The sequence below is a fragment of the Lactuca saligna genome, chromosome 8 (assembly GCF_052625555.1).
Source record: "Lactuca saligna cultivar CGN05327 chromosome 8, ASM5262555v1, whole genome shotgun sequence".
NCBI lineage: Eukaryota > Viridiplantae > Streptophyta > Magnoliopsida > Asterales > Asteraceae > Lactuca > Lactuca saligna.
Window position 1 is genome coordinate 120310134 of NC_136424.1, and position 16785 is coordinate 120326918.

Sequence of the window (16785 nt, forward strand, 5' to 3'; positions counted from 1 at the left end):
AATTTATAAGTCCTTGTCTTACCCGTTCGTCTAACGACCCTCCACCAGTCAAGCGAGCGGTGGGTGAGAGTGGACACCCATTAAGTTGCCATTTTATAGGCAACAACCTTATACCCACCTTATAGACCGGCTTCGTGAATGAGGCGTACTAGCGGTAAGACGACTTTGTTCTTATACATACATACATATATATATATATATATATATATATGTAATTATTAAATTATAATAACATAAGTATAAGGGTTGAATTTTAACTTTTAAAATTCTAAGGGTTGGAACTAAAGTTGTAACAAGACTTTACTTGTTCCAAAACTTGAGGGCAAGTTTTGTAAACTTTCAAAACTTTTCATTTCTTGTAACTTATGAGTTTAATAGAGTACTAAAATGAAGACTCTTTATTTTTCTAACTCTTGTGTTCTTTTAATGGTTTTAATCAAGTGACTTTTGGTTTTCCATAACTTGAGGACAAGTTATGGACTCCATTAAAACACATTATGATTAAGAATTAATCTACCACATAGGTTACAAATAATTCCTATGATCATCTAAAACATCATAAGAACAAGAACATGAATATGAACACTTTCATAAATCAAAATTACACTTAAAACTTTGTAATTTTGATAACTAGTTGTTGTAAATGAATTAGCAAAGACATTACACCATCTAAAACAAGTTTTCAAGTACCAAAACAGTTTAGGGTAATGTTTCTAATCCATTTCCAGCAACTAAAGTCGAAAATCCGCACTCTGTCGACCCTACTCGCCGAGTGCATTAACCTACTTGACGAGTAGGTTGAAGATACAAGTGAACTCGATGAGTCCCCCCATGGACTCGACGAGTCCATCAGTCAGACAGCAAGTTTTTCGACTTTCTTCAACTTTTTAGCACAAATAACAAACAAACAAGCCTAGGCTCTGATACTACTGATGGGTTTTGAGCATTCTAACACTTCCTAAGTGTACATGCAACCCTAATAACCTTGGATCTATGTTTGTCTAATTATCATGCAAAGTTGAATTCCAAGGCTATATTCCTATCTAGCATACATGGGGAACAATTTTTAACTTGAATGATAGATAGAATAACTTACCTTGTTGTTGCTTATGTTCCTTGAAACCTTGTGAGCCTAGCACCCCAAGTGTGATGCCTTAAATGCTTCACACAACACCAAATGCTCCTGGAAAGACTTTTGAGAGAATGCACACTACTTGAAATCGGCCTAGCCCTCTTGTTTCACCTGTGTAGCCGATTTTGGTGGAGAATGAGATCCTTATATAGTGTTGACACATCTAGGGTTACACCATGTAAACTCTAATGTGTCATGACTCTTCATTTCCATGACCCATGGGTTTGTAACTCCCATGGAGCATCCATGGAGCATCCTATGGGTGGAACCCAACTTGATAATCCATGGAGCCTCTTAGCCCACTATACAAGATATGGATGATTTACATGATCAACCCATATATTTAATTATATATCTTTTGATCACTTAATTAATTCTAAATTAATTATTGATAAAACTAATCATATAATATTATTAATATATTAGAACTTATAATATATTAATAATCTCCAAGTGTTATTTCTCTCATTTAGTCTATCCAATTGCATGATGCCATACAACCCAAATGGACCATGCCGAGTCGGGTCAAGCACATACCATAAATAGTTATGGACATAGACACCTTATCCAACAATATATACAATGGCAAGTCGAGACACATAAGTCGCAGACATATTACAATAAGAGACTTGCTGAAGAATGGAATCATTTCCATTAGTTACATAAAGTCAAAGGAAAATATAGTTGATCCCTTGACAAAAGGCCTTAGTAGAGAGCAAGTTCTCTTCACATCGAGGGGAATGGGCTTAAAGCCAACACAATGAGTCACCACCTGGCGGAAACCTAACTTAGCAACATTGGAGATCTCATGGTCTACGTTCAATAGGACAACTAGTTAGGGAAGACTCAAAGAAGCACTAACACAAAGGTATGCTCACTCCTATGATATTTATTTTGTGTTTTTCGTTGATGATATAGGGATGAATTCTTTATTCTTAATAATGTTGATAGCTTTTATAGTGGAATAGTACGGATTGTTCCATATTAGCATTACCTATGTGAGATGGATGTGAGGTCGCATCTTTGGGAGCTGATATGGCTAAGCTCACTAAAAGTCTCATGAAGAAAGGATTGTTCACGACCGAAAAGAACACAACGGTAAGAAATGAACCATGTTTAGAGATGATATTTGTGATACATCTTGTCTTGATTCTACTATACAAAGTGGTTAGTTCAAGACTCTAGTTCACTACCCACAAAGTAGATCCAAGTAGTACTCACGGTGAAAGGTTCAAGTTTTACAAGCACCTATTCAGATGCATGTCATATCTTACTTCCCTTATTTGAATATCAAAGTTCACTTATTTTCTATTCAAATGTGGGGTATTCTTGGAGTTTGAATAGAAAATGTAGGGTATTGTTGAAACTTTGCTCTACAAAATTACAATGTGGGACTTATCCCACATTGGTGGTAGAGAAAACATTTTCCCATATTATAAGTCTTGTCTCACTCATTTAATCGAATGGATCAAGTAATGGGTTAAGCATATTGGGTTTAGGTTGTGGTGTTGGACTAGTCAAATTGGGCTAGTAGTAGGCTTGGATTATTTAATATTAATGGTCAAAGATAGGGCCTTGGGTCTTGGGGCTCTTGGGCTCTTCTTGCCTAAATAATATTTTTTAATATATAATCCGAAATTAATTAGTCATTAATTAATTTTTTATTTATTCAGTGCAAAACAAATTCTGTTAAATAAAGGATTAACTGTAGATAGTTTTTGGCAATTAATTTCGGTTGGTGGTTTACAACCACCGTTAGAAGCCTATCAATGAAGGAATTCAGACAGAATTTGAAGGCTAATGATACACACACACTTTCACTCAAAAATCGTTTATTTTTTCCAAGGGATCATGGTGAATTTCGACAGATTCAAGATCTGTTCTCGAATTGGATTGTTGTATCCTCAAGACAGACTCATTCCATGGAAATTTCTGTCTTAGGACACTGCAAAGCAGACCTCAATCTCTATAATTTCGTGATAGTATTTTCTGTGTAATCATCATACAAGTATGTTTTCTGTAAATTGATTTTTGTATAATATATATATATATATATATATATATATATATATATATATATATATATATATAGTTTATTTTATTTCAATTACTTTTGTTGATTGTATACTTCTGTCATAACACCTTGAACATATGAGGAGTTTTTCTTGCATGCTTACAGTTTTCTCTGTTGGAGACTATATATTTATCTAGTTAAAGGCTCACTCTATATATAACACCCAACGATTCAAGGTAAGAAGAACCATACCTTATCGAGTAAAATTTTCCTTCCCAATTTAATATTAAGTAGGAATTAATTTAAATGCGAATCAGGTGTGCAATGTATGTTAAGGGCAAATGGTGCCTTAATAACTGTATAAAAGTAAATTATAAATTATGTAAAAAAACCCGTAACTTAAGTAATTTGTTAATTAATTTAGTCCTTAATTAAATTAGTTATTATGCTTTTGTATCAATATTATACTTTAGTCTGTGGTGGGGTTATTAGTTATTAGTTAATTATTTTAATCCTTGATTAAACTACCTATATTTACCAATTAAGAAATCCCCTAGGGTTTTTCATGGTGGTGATTGAGATCGAGAATTGGGAGGGAGACATCGAATGACGATTTTGGTGACAAAGGAGGGGATTCGTTATTTACTTATTTTTGACTCATACAAGTGTTTTTATATCAAATATGGTAAACTTTTCTTTGTTGTGTGATTCAGTTAGGATTTATTGTGGTGATTCAGCTTTTATTGTTCTTAGAGTTGGTTTTTCCAAATCCATGTCGATAATTGTTTCACTTGATCCTTTTCTACACGAAAATTAAACTTTGGAGCAAATTGGACCTCCAAATGGAACCAAGTCAGCATCGACCACTTTAGACGGAGAGTGTTTAAGTCCTGGAAAAAAGCCAAAACTCGATTAACCGAGTTTACGGGGTCACCGAACAACTTTCCAAACTCAGTCACTAGAGTTCCCAAGTTGACTCGTGAGTACAATAGGTGTTGTCATGTCTAGTTTTATAGTATTTTTCATAGAGGGATTTTTTTTTGTTGAGTTGTATACTTATAAAAATATGTAAAATATAGGAAAAACTCTAATTTAATTGTAGGTTAGTATTTTAATTACAATTAATCTAGGTACTTGGTATAGTTTATTATTTGCCTACGTTATCATAGAGTTTTAGATTTTTCTAGTTGATCATTATATGTTCGTACATAATTGTTTTTCTGTTTTTCTATGACATATCCCCTATAAAATTAGATGTTTTACTAAATGTTATTGGTGATTCAATAGTTATTTTATATGCTATTTCATGTTATAATTATGATGTGATGTTATGCCTCATTGTCATGTTAGGATCGATGTTACGATAGTATGATGTTATCAATTGTTAAGTGGAGGATGCAAAATGTTTTAGTAAGGGTGGCATCTAAAAAATTTCGAACAAATCTAAATTGGTAGTGGCGCTCGTATTTTAAGTTGGTGCACTTAATAGAAAAACAATTTTTTTACACTGCCTGTCGAAATCAGAGCAATGGTCTGGAACCTCCCGAGCTCCACTAATGCCTGTCATTGCATGTGTTACAGGGGAGATATTAAATTAGGATGTTACGCATAAAAAAAAATCAAACATACACATACTCACCCCCTCATATAGGGAGGGTACGAATAAGCTCACCCTTAACTTAGTTTTCATGCTAAGAATGTTGTTATTATTTAATGATGTGATGATATGCTTAGTTGGCATGCTATGAATTACTGATGTGATGGTATGCTTGGTGCTCATCTTATGAGTGATGTTATGATATGATTGGTCGTCATGCTCATATTTTATGTTATGATGGAATGATATGCCTAGTTGTCATGTTGAGATTGGTGTTACGATGTTATAATGATAATGTTTTAGTTTTATTTTTATGTTGTGTATGTACATGCTATATTTCTTTCCATTGTATCCACATGCATTGTCGTTTTATATCATAGCATGATACGTGTTGACTCGATGATGAACATTGTGATGGTGAGTTCATGACCGATGATGCGATAGTTTAGTGACGATGATGATGAATTGTCCTTGGAGTGTGGCAAATACCACATCATTCTAGACGAGTTTTGTAGGCACTAGGAGGCTAGCTACGTATAGTTGTGTGGTTTACTTTAAGGATTTCTCTCAATGTTACTCCTCCTATTTGTGGTTTCCTTTCCAGATTCATCTTGATATTATTCCATCCCGATATTGACTATCACGTGTAGAGGACTTTGTGAAGCCGTGTCGTCACTCATGAGTTTTAGAGGTGTTGAAAAATATTTGAATATGAAGAGAAATGACTTACAAGTCCAACGAAGTTTTCAAACCGTTCAAAAACTCTTAATCATGTTTTGTCTATTCAAGAAAACCTAACAAAACTTAAATTTTTGTCTAAAAAAACCCAACAAATTTTCCAACCCGTTCAAAAAAATTCCAATCATGTTTTAGTTGTTCAAAAGGTTAAATTCGTTGGGTATTTGTGAACAGACAACACATGATTGGAGTTTTTTGAACGGTTTGAAAACACCGTTGGTCTGAAAAATCATTTTTCCGATATAGTAATAAGTCACGTTATTTATTTCTCTTCTTTGACTTTTATAGAATTGAACAAATGTGTAACTTAATTGGACTTTTTTACATAAAATGTTAACTTTGTTGGATTTTCTTAAACAAACAATACATGTGAGGTTTTTTGTATGATTTGGAAACTTCTTTTGGCTCGTAAGTCATTTTAGATTTGATATCCGAAATATCTAATATAATAAATAAATGTTTTTTTGTCACTTGTCACACCCTTATTATTATTTTAAATTAATTTCTTCTCCACATGTAATTTTATGAGTTTTTCTATTTTAATAAATCCACATAATACTTTAATGTAATAATTACAATAAACGTAATGAATAAATAAATATAAATTTCATTAATAAACTTACATTTTTATTTCAAAGTTTCTAAATTAAAAACTCATTAGTTTATTTTGTTTATTTATTTAAATTTAAAAATTAAAAAAAAAAAATTAATACTTCATTATTTTTCTTGTTTTCTTATAAATCCAAAATTTTTAGATATTAAATCTTTATATTTAATTTTTTTTAATTAACTATGTAATACATGCGTGTAATTAATATATTATGTAAATCAAACTTAATTTCGATTGTTTATGCCATTGTATAAGCAAAGAAGTTTTATAATATAAAAAAGACAAATAAAAAATAAAAGTTCTATATCCATCGTTGTTATACACGTGTAATTAATTTCATACTACGTAACCTGATTACAGAGGACCGAATTTGCATGCCGAGAAAATTGACGACATTCACTCCGCCATTTGATAACGATTCAAATCATATAAACAACTCCACTATCTGTATCTGTAGTAATTAATCATCACGAACGAGTTCATGATCCGAAATCAATCCAACAATTTTGCCCTAACGAAGACGATGATCTAAATTCTAAACCATAGCAGATCTTCGATTAGTGTAACGAACGGAGAATGATTTGGAAAGAATCTCAGGCTCCGACTCACTATTCCATTGCAATCCCTGATCGAAATTCTGCATGTACGTATACTCATCGTAAGGAACTTGATGATGAACCGATGAAGATCTAACCATCAATCTCTTTTTCTCTCTCTTCAATTTCTTCCACCACACTTTCCACACAGATTGAGAGGCGCCACCTGACTGGGTGGTGGAGTTCACCGTATCAAGGTGGTCGTAAGTGCGATCTGGTTTGACCGATTTGCTGCGCCATTTCTTCTTCATGTCCATGCTGGATTTTGATTGGTGGTTTATGAGGACTGAATGTTTTACATCTTTATATTACTGTAAGTTAACTAGTATATAGTATATACATTATGGATATGGTCAGAATTGATACGCAGTATTAGGCAAAAGGTCAACAATTCAGCCAAAAGTCAAACATATATTGTATTATTTTAATTTGCCGAAATTGCAATCTGCTGCATTCTTTTGACACATTCGTTCTCTGGTTTTGAATAAATGGAGCTGTTTTTTCCTTATTATATCAAAAAAAAAAAAAAACGTGTTTACAAATATAGCCGATCAAGTATTTGTATTTTTGAAAATTATCTATCAATAAGTTACTTTTAAGCAAAATTACAAAAATAGTCTTTAAAATTTATAAAAGCTCTCCACTTTTCTAATCCAGTCGTTACTCTCATTATAGATCGAAAAGAACAGAAAATTAAACACAATGTATCAAAAATAATAAACAACTCCCGGGCTTTTTTCATTAAGCATATTTGAAAAGAATCACACAAGTAATACGTTTTGATTTTGGAACAACAAAAGACGTTTAAAGTTATAAAAACAAAAGATAAAAACCCTGCAGGCGTTGACATGCATTTCAGGTATTCGTTCATGTATCGGGTCAGATTCTTTGACACTATACACCCTTACACTTTCTCCCTCCACCAACAACACCCCTTCATCTTTCTTTCCTTTTAAAGAAAAGCCCAAAGTAGATTTCCTTTTTGGCTGTACATAATCTTAAAATGTTTTTATATAGTTTCCCCCTTTTTCCATAACCGCACAACAAAAACTCTACATTTTTTTCAGCCCATTTCACCGCACCCCTGTGGCAAAACCGTAAATAACCACATCAGGTGGAAATCTATATATTAGCAAACCTATTTTTTTTTTCTTTTTACCAATATGGGCAATGTACTTTATATGTTACTCATAGTAGCAACTTACTTTTAGTTTTCTGATGATAGTAGAAGGGAAAACTCCATAATAGTCCTTATATTTTGACCTCATAATCGATTTAGTCCTTATATGTTTTTTTTTATTCAGTTAAGTCACAAAAAGCAGTCAGTTGTTGTATTCATTTTGACCTTTTTACCCGGTCAACAGGTCATCCTACTTTCAAATTTTACACTTTTGACCCAGATTTTAGATTTTATTGGTCCAAAATTTTACACTTTTGGCCCAGATTTCAAAACTTTATTACGAATTCATCCTAAATTGTAAATTTTGTTCTATTCATACAAAAATGGTTTTAAAAAAAGTTCTTTATATAGAAAAAAGAAGGATTTCTATGTGAAAATATGTTTTTTTGTATAAATATGATTTTATTCAGCAATAAAAAACATATTCGAATCAAAACTTTAAAAAAAATAAGTAAAAAAAAAAACTAAATTTAGCATGAATTCGTAAAAACATTTTGAAATCTGGGCCAAAAGTGTAAATTTTGGAACAAACATGTAATAAAATATAAAATCTTGGCCAAAAGTGTAAATTTTGAAAATGGCATGACCTATTGACAAGGTAAAACCAGGTAAAATGATCAAAATGAATAAAATTGCCATTTTTAGGACTTAGTTGAATAAAAAAAAACATATAAGGACTAAACTAATTATGAAGCCAATATATAAGGGACTTTTATTGAGTTTTCCCATAGTAGAAATATGTAACAATAAAGAATATTACCCATATTGGTATTGTCAGTGAAAAATGTAAGTTACATATATATATATATATATATATATATATATATATATATATATATATATAGGTGTTTCTTTTTCACTTAATGAAAAAATAATGAGTTAACAAAATAACAATATTACAAAGTAAACACTTTGAAAGAGAAACATACGGATAGAATTTTGTGTTCTTGAGATTTTCAAGATACGGTTCTTCCATAACAGATGGATGCTATGTACAAATTCTTGGACCATTTCTCCTGTGGATACAAAATAAATAAATAAATAAATAAAACTTTTTTTGGTTTTTAATTTGTATAACTTAAGAAAAAAATAATAAGAAGAATAAAAATACCTTGACATGGGTACTAGGAAAAGCAGATGTACGAAGAGTCTCTTGAGTAACATCTTGTGATCTCTTCTTTGTTGTACTGAGAATGAAGGCTGCTTGATCTTCTGTTGCTGCTGCTGCTGTAATTCGATACCCATTTTCCCATCTTCTGTGAATTCCTTCACTTGGATACAGAAAATCCAGCTCAACCACCTATAAAAAAACATTTTTTTTTTTTTTTAAAAAAAAAAAAAGTGTTAAGAATCTTGTTTGTTTGGATAGAATGGAATTGGAATTGGAATTGGAATGGGAAAAGGTAATGCAAAACAAACCGATTTTCTTAAATACCAACGGAATCAACCAACCATTCCATTCCTTTCTAAATTCCATCATATACCAAAAACACTACTAAAGTTTAACTCATAAGATAATAAGTTTACAACAAGAATTTAATAAATAGTAATACCTGATTAGAGTAAGTTGCATCACGAGACATCACAATACCCCATCGACTACCAGCAGTTGTCATTGAAGTTACCAAAAACCCTTCTTTCCATTTTTTATTAATCCACTTAAATGGAAATACATCACTCACTTTATACGATTGTTGCGTGTACGTCGTCCCTAAAAAAACAAGTTACAAAAATCATCATAAAGGGCAAAATCGTAAATACCCATCCTCCAAAATCATAAAAAAGAAAACTTACCTTTTGACATTACCACCAATGCACTACCATTAGTCGCCCCAGCAAGTGATGTGATGTAATAATTCTTCTCCCATTGCTCCATAATCCATTCCTTCAATAAACAAACATAAAAACATAATTTAAATACTAATAACACATTATATTATATTATATATTGAAATAAAAAAAAGGTTACCTTGTGTAAGAAAACAGGGGAGAGTTCATAGACTTGTGAAGTGAACCCTGTCCCAGCATCCATAACAATGGCCCATAAATTTGATGCAGAAGCAACACAACTAATATTCAAACCATCATTCTTCCCTTTTTCAACATGTTGATGAAGTCTTGAATCCATTACATTGTAGTAATACCTATGTTCATATTTGTCAACAAAGATCGATCATTCTTTTACTATATTCGGTTTTTTCTTTAACATCCCAAAATGGAATTTTATTTACCTTTGTTTCATGGGAGTTCTTGAAGTATAAATAGAAATCCATTGAGTTGCAGGAGTGCCTAGACGTATTTTCTTCCTAGGTTGAGCATCATCTTCCAAATCAATAAGTAATCTTCCCCTCTTTTGTCCCACCTATTAAAATCACATAACTTTACATCAAAGAATCATAAAAAGAGTAATACTTAAGAGCAAATCATAAGGAATAGCATTGAAATTGTACCTTTAAGGCACCATCTATTCTGATTGGGCGTAAAGATGCACTTGAAACTAAGCAGTTTTCAAAGAGGCCAATGAGCTTCAAGTAATTTGGTTCTTCATCAAATTTCATATTTGTCACAGTTTCAAGGAATAGTTTGAAAGGTGATGGACAAAGGTAACAAAGAATATCGGGAGAAGTTGCCATCTTTTTTTTACAAACAAGAAACCCTTTGTTTTCTCCCTGAAATTATACAGCTTTAATCATTAGGTTTAGGGATAAAAGTTATAAAAGAGAAATCAAGATTGCATTGATTGAAACGTTGAAAAGATTAGATGAAACCTAAATATCAAAAGCATCCCAACTTTCAAGATTGCAAAAGTTGACAAAATGGAAAGAAGGCGATGTTGGGAATTTTGAAGAAATTTGCTTAAACTTGGTGAAATTCAAAGCATCGAACTTTAGGAAATTTTAAGAACAAAATTCCCTAAAAAGGAAAAAACTTAAAATTTTAGGAAAGAAGTCACAATGAAACCTTTCCATGGAAGCCTTAAATCAATTATTAATTGAAAAACAAATTATAAAATGGAAATTTACTCAACATTTAAACTTCAAGTGCCTTCGCATGTAACCAGAGTATGAAAATCTTGAAACAGTTCGATAAGAAAAACAAAAACACCCAACTTTCATATATTTGCACTATGAAAATCAACAAAATGGAAAGAACACAAGTTTGGGAATCTTATAAATGATTTCTTTAAAACCCGCGAAATCAAAAGCACCAAACTTTATAAAATTTCCTATTTTAGAAACAAAATCCCAATTGGGTTCAACAACAAAGAATATAAAGAGAAAAAAGATTCCAAAAAAAGAAAAAGTAACGAGTTTAGAAGTTGACAAATTTAGGGAAAAGCTCTCAAAGAAACCATGCCACGAAAGCCCTTAATCATAACCTTAGTATGAAAACCTATAAAAATTTAAAATACAAAACCACCCAACTTTGAAGATTGCATAAAAGTAAAACCCATAAAATGGAAAGAACACAACTTTACGAATCTTGAAATGATTTATTTAAAAGTTAAAACCGATGAAATCCAAAACACCTTATAAAAAATCCTAAAGAAAACAATACCCATTTGTGTTTGACAACAAAGAAAACAAAGAACTAAACTTTTTTTAAAAAAAAATAAACAATTTAAAAAGTTAGGAACTTTATAAATTTTAAAAACAAACTCACAATAAAACCCTGCCATGGAAGCTTTCCTCTTAAGAGAAATATTAATGTATAAGCCAAAGATTCAAGATCATCTCTTCGGCTTCCTGTTCTCCCTAAATGTGCATGAACACTTGCATAACGAACTGTTCCCCTATAAATTTATAAAACAAAAAATTAAAAAATTAAAAATATATAAACTTATTTAAGCCAAGTAAAACATCTAAAACCACAAATTTCAGCCAAGAAAGTACCTGAAAACATCAGGCTTTTGGTCATAATCAACATGATTACCAGATGATGTGTCCCTCCATTTTGAAGCTAAAATATAAAAATATTAAGCCATAGAATTTTTTTTATTGATAATATTTTTAAAATGTTAAATAGAGTAGGAGAAATACGTACCTAAACCAAGATCAACTAAATATAATTTTTTTTCATTAGGTGTTCCAGGTTGACCGAGTAAAAAGTTTTCTGGCTTCACATCTCCATGAACAAAACTAAAAAAAAAAAAAAAAAAAAAAAACAATTTATTGTAACATATTTTGATAATAAAGAAAGAATAAAGTATTTGTCTAAAATCTTAAATTTACGTGGATACCCTCGTAAATGAAGCTGCTCTAGGATCGATAAAGCTTCCACTGCTATACAAGCAACCATTTCTTCAGACAGACTGTTAAAAAGAATAAATAAATAAACTTTATACAACTTTAAAAACAAAAAGAAAAATTAAAAACAAGATTGATTTATTCACATACATTTGATTGCTAGAGTTCCAAACATCCCATAAACTCGGGCCTAATTTGTCCATAACCTAGATTAAAAAAATGTAGCATATTAAGCACAAATGATGAGAATGAAAAGGGCATTTACGTCTTTTGCACAAATGGAGTCTAAGGGAAGAGAACTCACAAGAATATAATAGTCTCCTTGGCGACCTTTATGATGCACCATTGGAACTCCATAACACCCATTAAGAGTACTTCAAGAAAAAACAATTAAAAAAAAAAAAGTAATTAGCATTTTTTTTTAAAACATTTCACATTTTTTAAAACATCATTCACCTGTAAACTTGCCACTCATAAGGAGGACCATAACTACACCCCTTCCCATTTCGATGCTCCAACTTTAAAGCAACCTAAAAAGTCTCAACATGTCAATAATAGCAACAAACTTTCAACAAATAAAAATCTTTTTTTTAATAAAAAATATATATAAATTTATAACTATATACCTCAAGAGCATCGGGACCCGTGTTCCCTGAGCCACCACTCACCCTTCTCCCTACATAAACTTGACCAAATCCTCCTTTACCAAGTTTTCTTTCTAATTTATATGCAGGAGAATTCCCAACTTGAACCTAAAACCCAAAATTATATATTATAAAATATAAAAAAAGTTTAAATATAAGTATATAACCACTTTCTTTTCAATCAAAAACATAAAAGTTTCAAACTTTTTTCCGAATCAACCATTTTGACAAGTTATATCAGTTCAAAATGGTTAAACATGTTTATGGCACTAATATTTTATAAGCAAATGACTAAAATACCCTTTCAGGAAGAGGGCTTGTGCTTCCTTCATCTTCAGCATCATTAGCAGCCAATTTTTCAGCACTTTTACCAACAACTAACGGGTTATTATTACAAGCTCCAACATCCAAATTTAAGTGGGCCCGACCGACACCTGTACCAAATAGTTCAGGGTTTTTATCCTCTGTTGCTCGGGTCCCACGACCTCTGCCAGCTGGCCTAGGCATCGGGTACGGGTATGCGGGGCCCACCAGACCAACACCAGAAGCAGGTGCTTTTTGTGCCTGAGCTTTGCCTCTCCGGGTCCCACGACGTGGTGTTGGAGCTAGAATAGGGGCATTTTCGTCAATATTATTATTATTATTATTATTGTTATTAGCTTTTTTGGCTTGGCGAACTCCACGTCTCAAATCCGGCATCTTCTTCCATGCACAAATAAAGATCCTCCAACCCCACCAAAGATATGCCTATAAAACCTGATCAAGATTCAACAAATCAAATTTATATTCACAAATTTAACAACTTTTTAGCACCCATCATCTATTTTTATCAGTATCAGTATCAAAATATCAGAGCATTGGTTTAAGTGAACTAGGTTTAAATCTTGAAAACGGATTGCCTAAAGAATGTCTATATATGAAGGTTCAATAGGGTTATATTGTAAGTTGTATCTAATTGTTTTAATGAAAATTAATTTTTTGTTTAATGTGACTTCCTTTTTTGGGAATGAATACTACCATTTTAGAGATGTAGAGTATACTGATTCAAATAAAGAGGAAATAAGTGAAATGTTATGAATCGAATTCGTATATAGAAGTTGAACATCTGTAATTAAAACGATGTAAATGTTCTTTGATACTAGTTAACAGCAAAACAAGTGTTGATTAAGAATTTAAGATCATTCTTTCTGCATTTACATTCTGATAATTCATCAAAAGTTGTTTGTTTTATGAAAATGATGGTCTTTTTAGTTCTGTGTGAAATAATTGACTGTCTATTTGTCTGTTTGCAGTGAAAAGGGGAAATTGATGGTTTTAAATAATGATCATTTGAAGAATAACTAAATTTCAATCTGCTAAAATCATAGTAATTGTGTTGTATAGCGAAGTTGATGTGAATTTACTTGGTAATCGGGAAAAACAAGAACAATTTCTTTCATTATGATCTGATAAATCAGATAGAAGAACAACGGCAACCCCCAAATTTTGCTATTTAGTAACCCAACATCAATCAGTTGTAAGATCACTTTTGAATACAATCTACAAACTTAAAGTACGAAGATGAGATCAATTGATACACCATCAACAATGATCATCGGATAACACAAAATTGATCAAAACAGTTGAGATACCCAAAAGAAAGAAGCAAAAAACATACATCGTAAATGCAGAAACGTCAGATTCAAAGACAGACAGATACACAGTAGAATCAGAAACAGCAAAAGACAATCTGAATTCTCAGGGATAAAGATTATACCTTTGGGTAAACAATCAAGTGCCCAGATGATCGATTGAAAAGGGGCTGTTAAGATTGAATCGAAGAGATTGAAATCTCGATGAAAGATATTATGTTTGGATTTGTAAATTTCATGAAGAGGAGAGGTCGGTAAGTCGAAGGGGGTTTGCGGTGGATGTGTGTGTGTCTGTGTGGCGCATGGAAAGACGGTGTAAGGTACGTATGGGCGTAGGATAGCATGCTCTGTCTCTATGACACCATGGTTGTGTTTATCAATGACAATGGCTATGTGCTGGTGCGGATTCGCCCTTAGATTTAATGGGGCCTCGTACTCGTACCTTCACGCTTGTTAATGGCAAATGGGCTCCTCTTCACCCTCTTCAAGTTTTGTGTGGGCTCTTTGATAAAATTCTTGCTTCTGAATTGATTCAGTCATCGATCATATTACAAAAGTTTTAGGTCGACTTTTGTAAGGCTGTAATTCTGTATGTTGTAATTGTTACTGTTGTTTATACAAAATGAAATGAAATTAAGGAGAATTATATGTTTATTTTATTACATAGAAATAAAATTATTTACTTTTCTCATCCCTTCTTTTGGATTCTTTTTTAGTTATGAAACAAATAATGTTTTTTTTTCTATTTCTTAATAGGATGAAATAATATACAGCTAAAATTTATTTTTATTTAGATAGATTTTAATTATATTCATGTTTATAAAAAATTCAAATTCAAAACTATAATTAAATTAGTATTTGTTATATTTTGAAAATACAATAATAATAAAAGTGTTTGTTCTCATTTTCTCACTTTTATATCGAGTTTTTAGAGTTATTTATTCAATTTACTATTTTTATATAAACTATATATGTTTTATCTAAAAGAATATTATTAAACTTATTTAAAACTTTATACTTTTTTTTTATTTAATTAAAGCTTGTTTTATAATTTATTTTTTCATATTTTTATAACTCTTTATATTTTTTGTACAGCCTTTTTTCAATCTTTTATTATATTTCTATTTTCCTTTTTCATGTTTAGTTTTTTCTTGAAACACATCATGTTTTTTTTTTAACGGTAAATATAATATATTTTTAAACTACTCCTAAATCCACATATTTCTCATACAAAACTTGAACATTTACCTTAAGAAGGAAAGTCAACATGTGATATCGTTGAATTAGAAGTCTTTGGTAAACAGATCGTTTTTACTCATTTATTTCGGTAAATTACTCTTATATAGAAATAAAAAATTACTAATATAATTTTTATTAAAATATTTATTTTCTTATTAAGCAAATTGTATCCATACAAAAAGTAAATGACCTCGCATTTAAAGTAATTATTTAGGTAAATTGCATTTCCACTTGTAGGAAAATTTTATCATGTTTGAGTCACACTTAGTTTTTCACATATGTGTTCTGTTTTAAAAAAAATAAAATAAAATAAAAATAAAAATAAAAATAAAAAAACTAAAAACAAAACCAAAAAAAAAAATTAATACTATTTATATAAATTAGTTTTAACTTTTAGATAAAATTAGAAAAACAACTAATATAAATGTTATTAAAAATTTCATTTTTATAACATAAACACATCGTGAAAAAAAAAATAAGGACATTTATGAGATGGATTTCTTTTTACGAAAAAATATAGACAAAATTGCAAAAATGGTATGCATTTTTTTGGAGTTTTGATCTAAACCACGAGTTTTTTGGGTTGGTGGTCATTTTGATCATAATTGTTTGTGATTTTGGTCCCTCAAAAAATTGAAAAGACTAAAATATCATTTCTGATATATTTTTTATATTTTTTCTATTTAAATTAAAGGAAAAAGAAAATAAATAACTAATTTGGGCCCACCTCTCTCTCTCTCTCTCTCTCTCTCTCTCTCTCTCTCTCTCTCTCTCTCTCTCTCTCTCTCTCTCTCTCTCTCTCTCTCTCTCTCTCTCTCTCTCTCTCCAGAAACTGCAGAAAAAACACACATAAGCATACACACACTAATAATTAAAGCACACACCTTGCACACTCACTAAATATTAAAAATACACACACCTCACACACATATAAATCAGTTAAAGGGATGAGATTAAAACACATAAACTTGCCCCAAATTAGCATACTTAACATACAAATCAACTCATAACTCATATACAATAACCTATGGATTAAACTAGCATCAGTTTCGAAAACAGAAAGATGGACAAGATTGGAGAAGAGTTTACGAGATTTATCAAAGGGACCGCATGTGGAGGTGGCATCGTCTTCAAAAAACACAGTAGACAAGAACAAC

At 31.1% G+C, this 16785-nt stretch overlaps 1 protein-coding gene across 1 annotated transcript; it reads right to left on the reverse strand.

Moving 5' to 3' along the window:
* Positions 1-7401: 7401 nt before the first annotated feature.
* Positions 7402-14834, reverse strand: LOC145008635 (casein kinase 1-like protein HD16). Its single transcript, XM_078967219.1, has 18 exons — positions 14515-14834; positions 13059-13514; positions 12741-12866; positions 12571-12644; positions 12419-12488; positions 12265-12320; positions 12108-12179; positions 11912-12006; positions 11761-11827; positions 11531-11660; positions 10318-10536; positions 10099-10229; positions 9837-10011; positions 9662-9752; positions 9421-9578; positions 8979-9167; positions 8797-8883; positions 7402-7771 (listed from the first exon to the last, which is right to left on the reverse strand). The coding sequence occupies exons 2-17, from the start codon at positions 13455-13457 to the stop codon at positions 8824-8826; spliced, it is 2112 nt and encodes a 703-aa protein (XP_078823345.1). The 5' UTR covers positions 13458-13514; positions 14515-14834; the 3' UTR covers positions 7402-7771; positions 8797-8823.
* Positions 14835-16785: the final 1951 nt, after the last annotated feature.

Coding starts and splice junctions, on each gene's coding strand:
- LOC145008635 (XM_078967219.1), bottom strand. CDS start 13,457: ATGCCGGATTTGAGACGTGGAGTTCGCCAAGCCAAAAAAGCTAATAAC. Junction 11,661..11,760: donor CAAAAGCCTGATGTTTTCAG/GTACTTTCTTGG, acceptor ATAAATTTATAG/GGGAACAGTTCGTTATGCAA. Junction 9,579..9,661: donor ATTGGTGGTAATGTCAAAAG/GTAAGTTTTCTT, acceptor TTGTTTTTTTAG/GGACGACGTACACGCAACAA.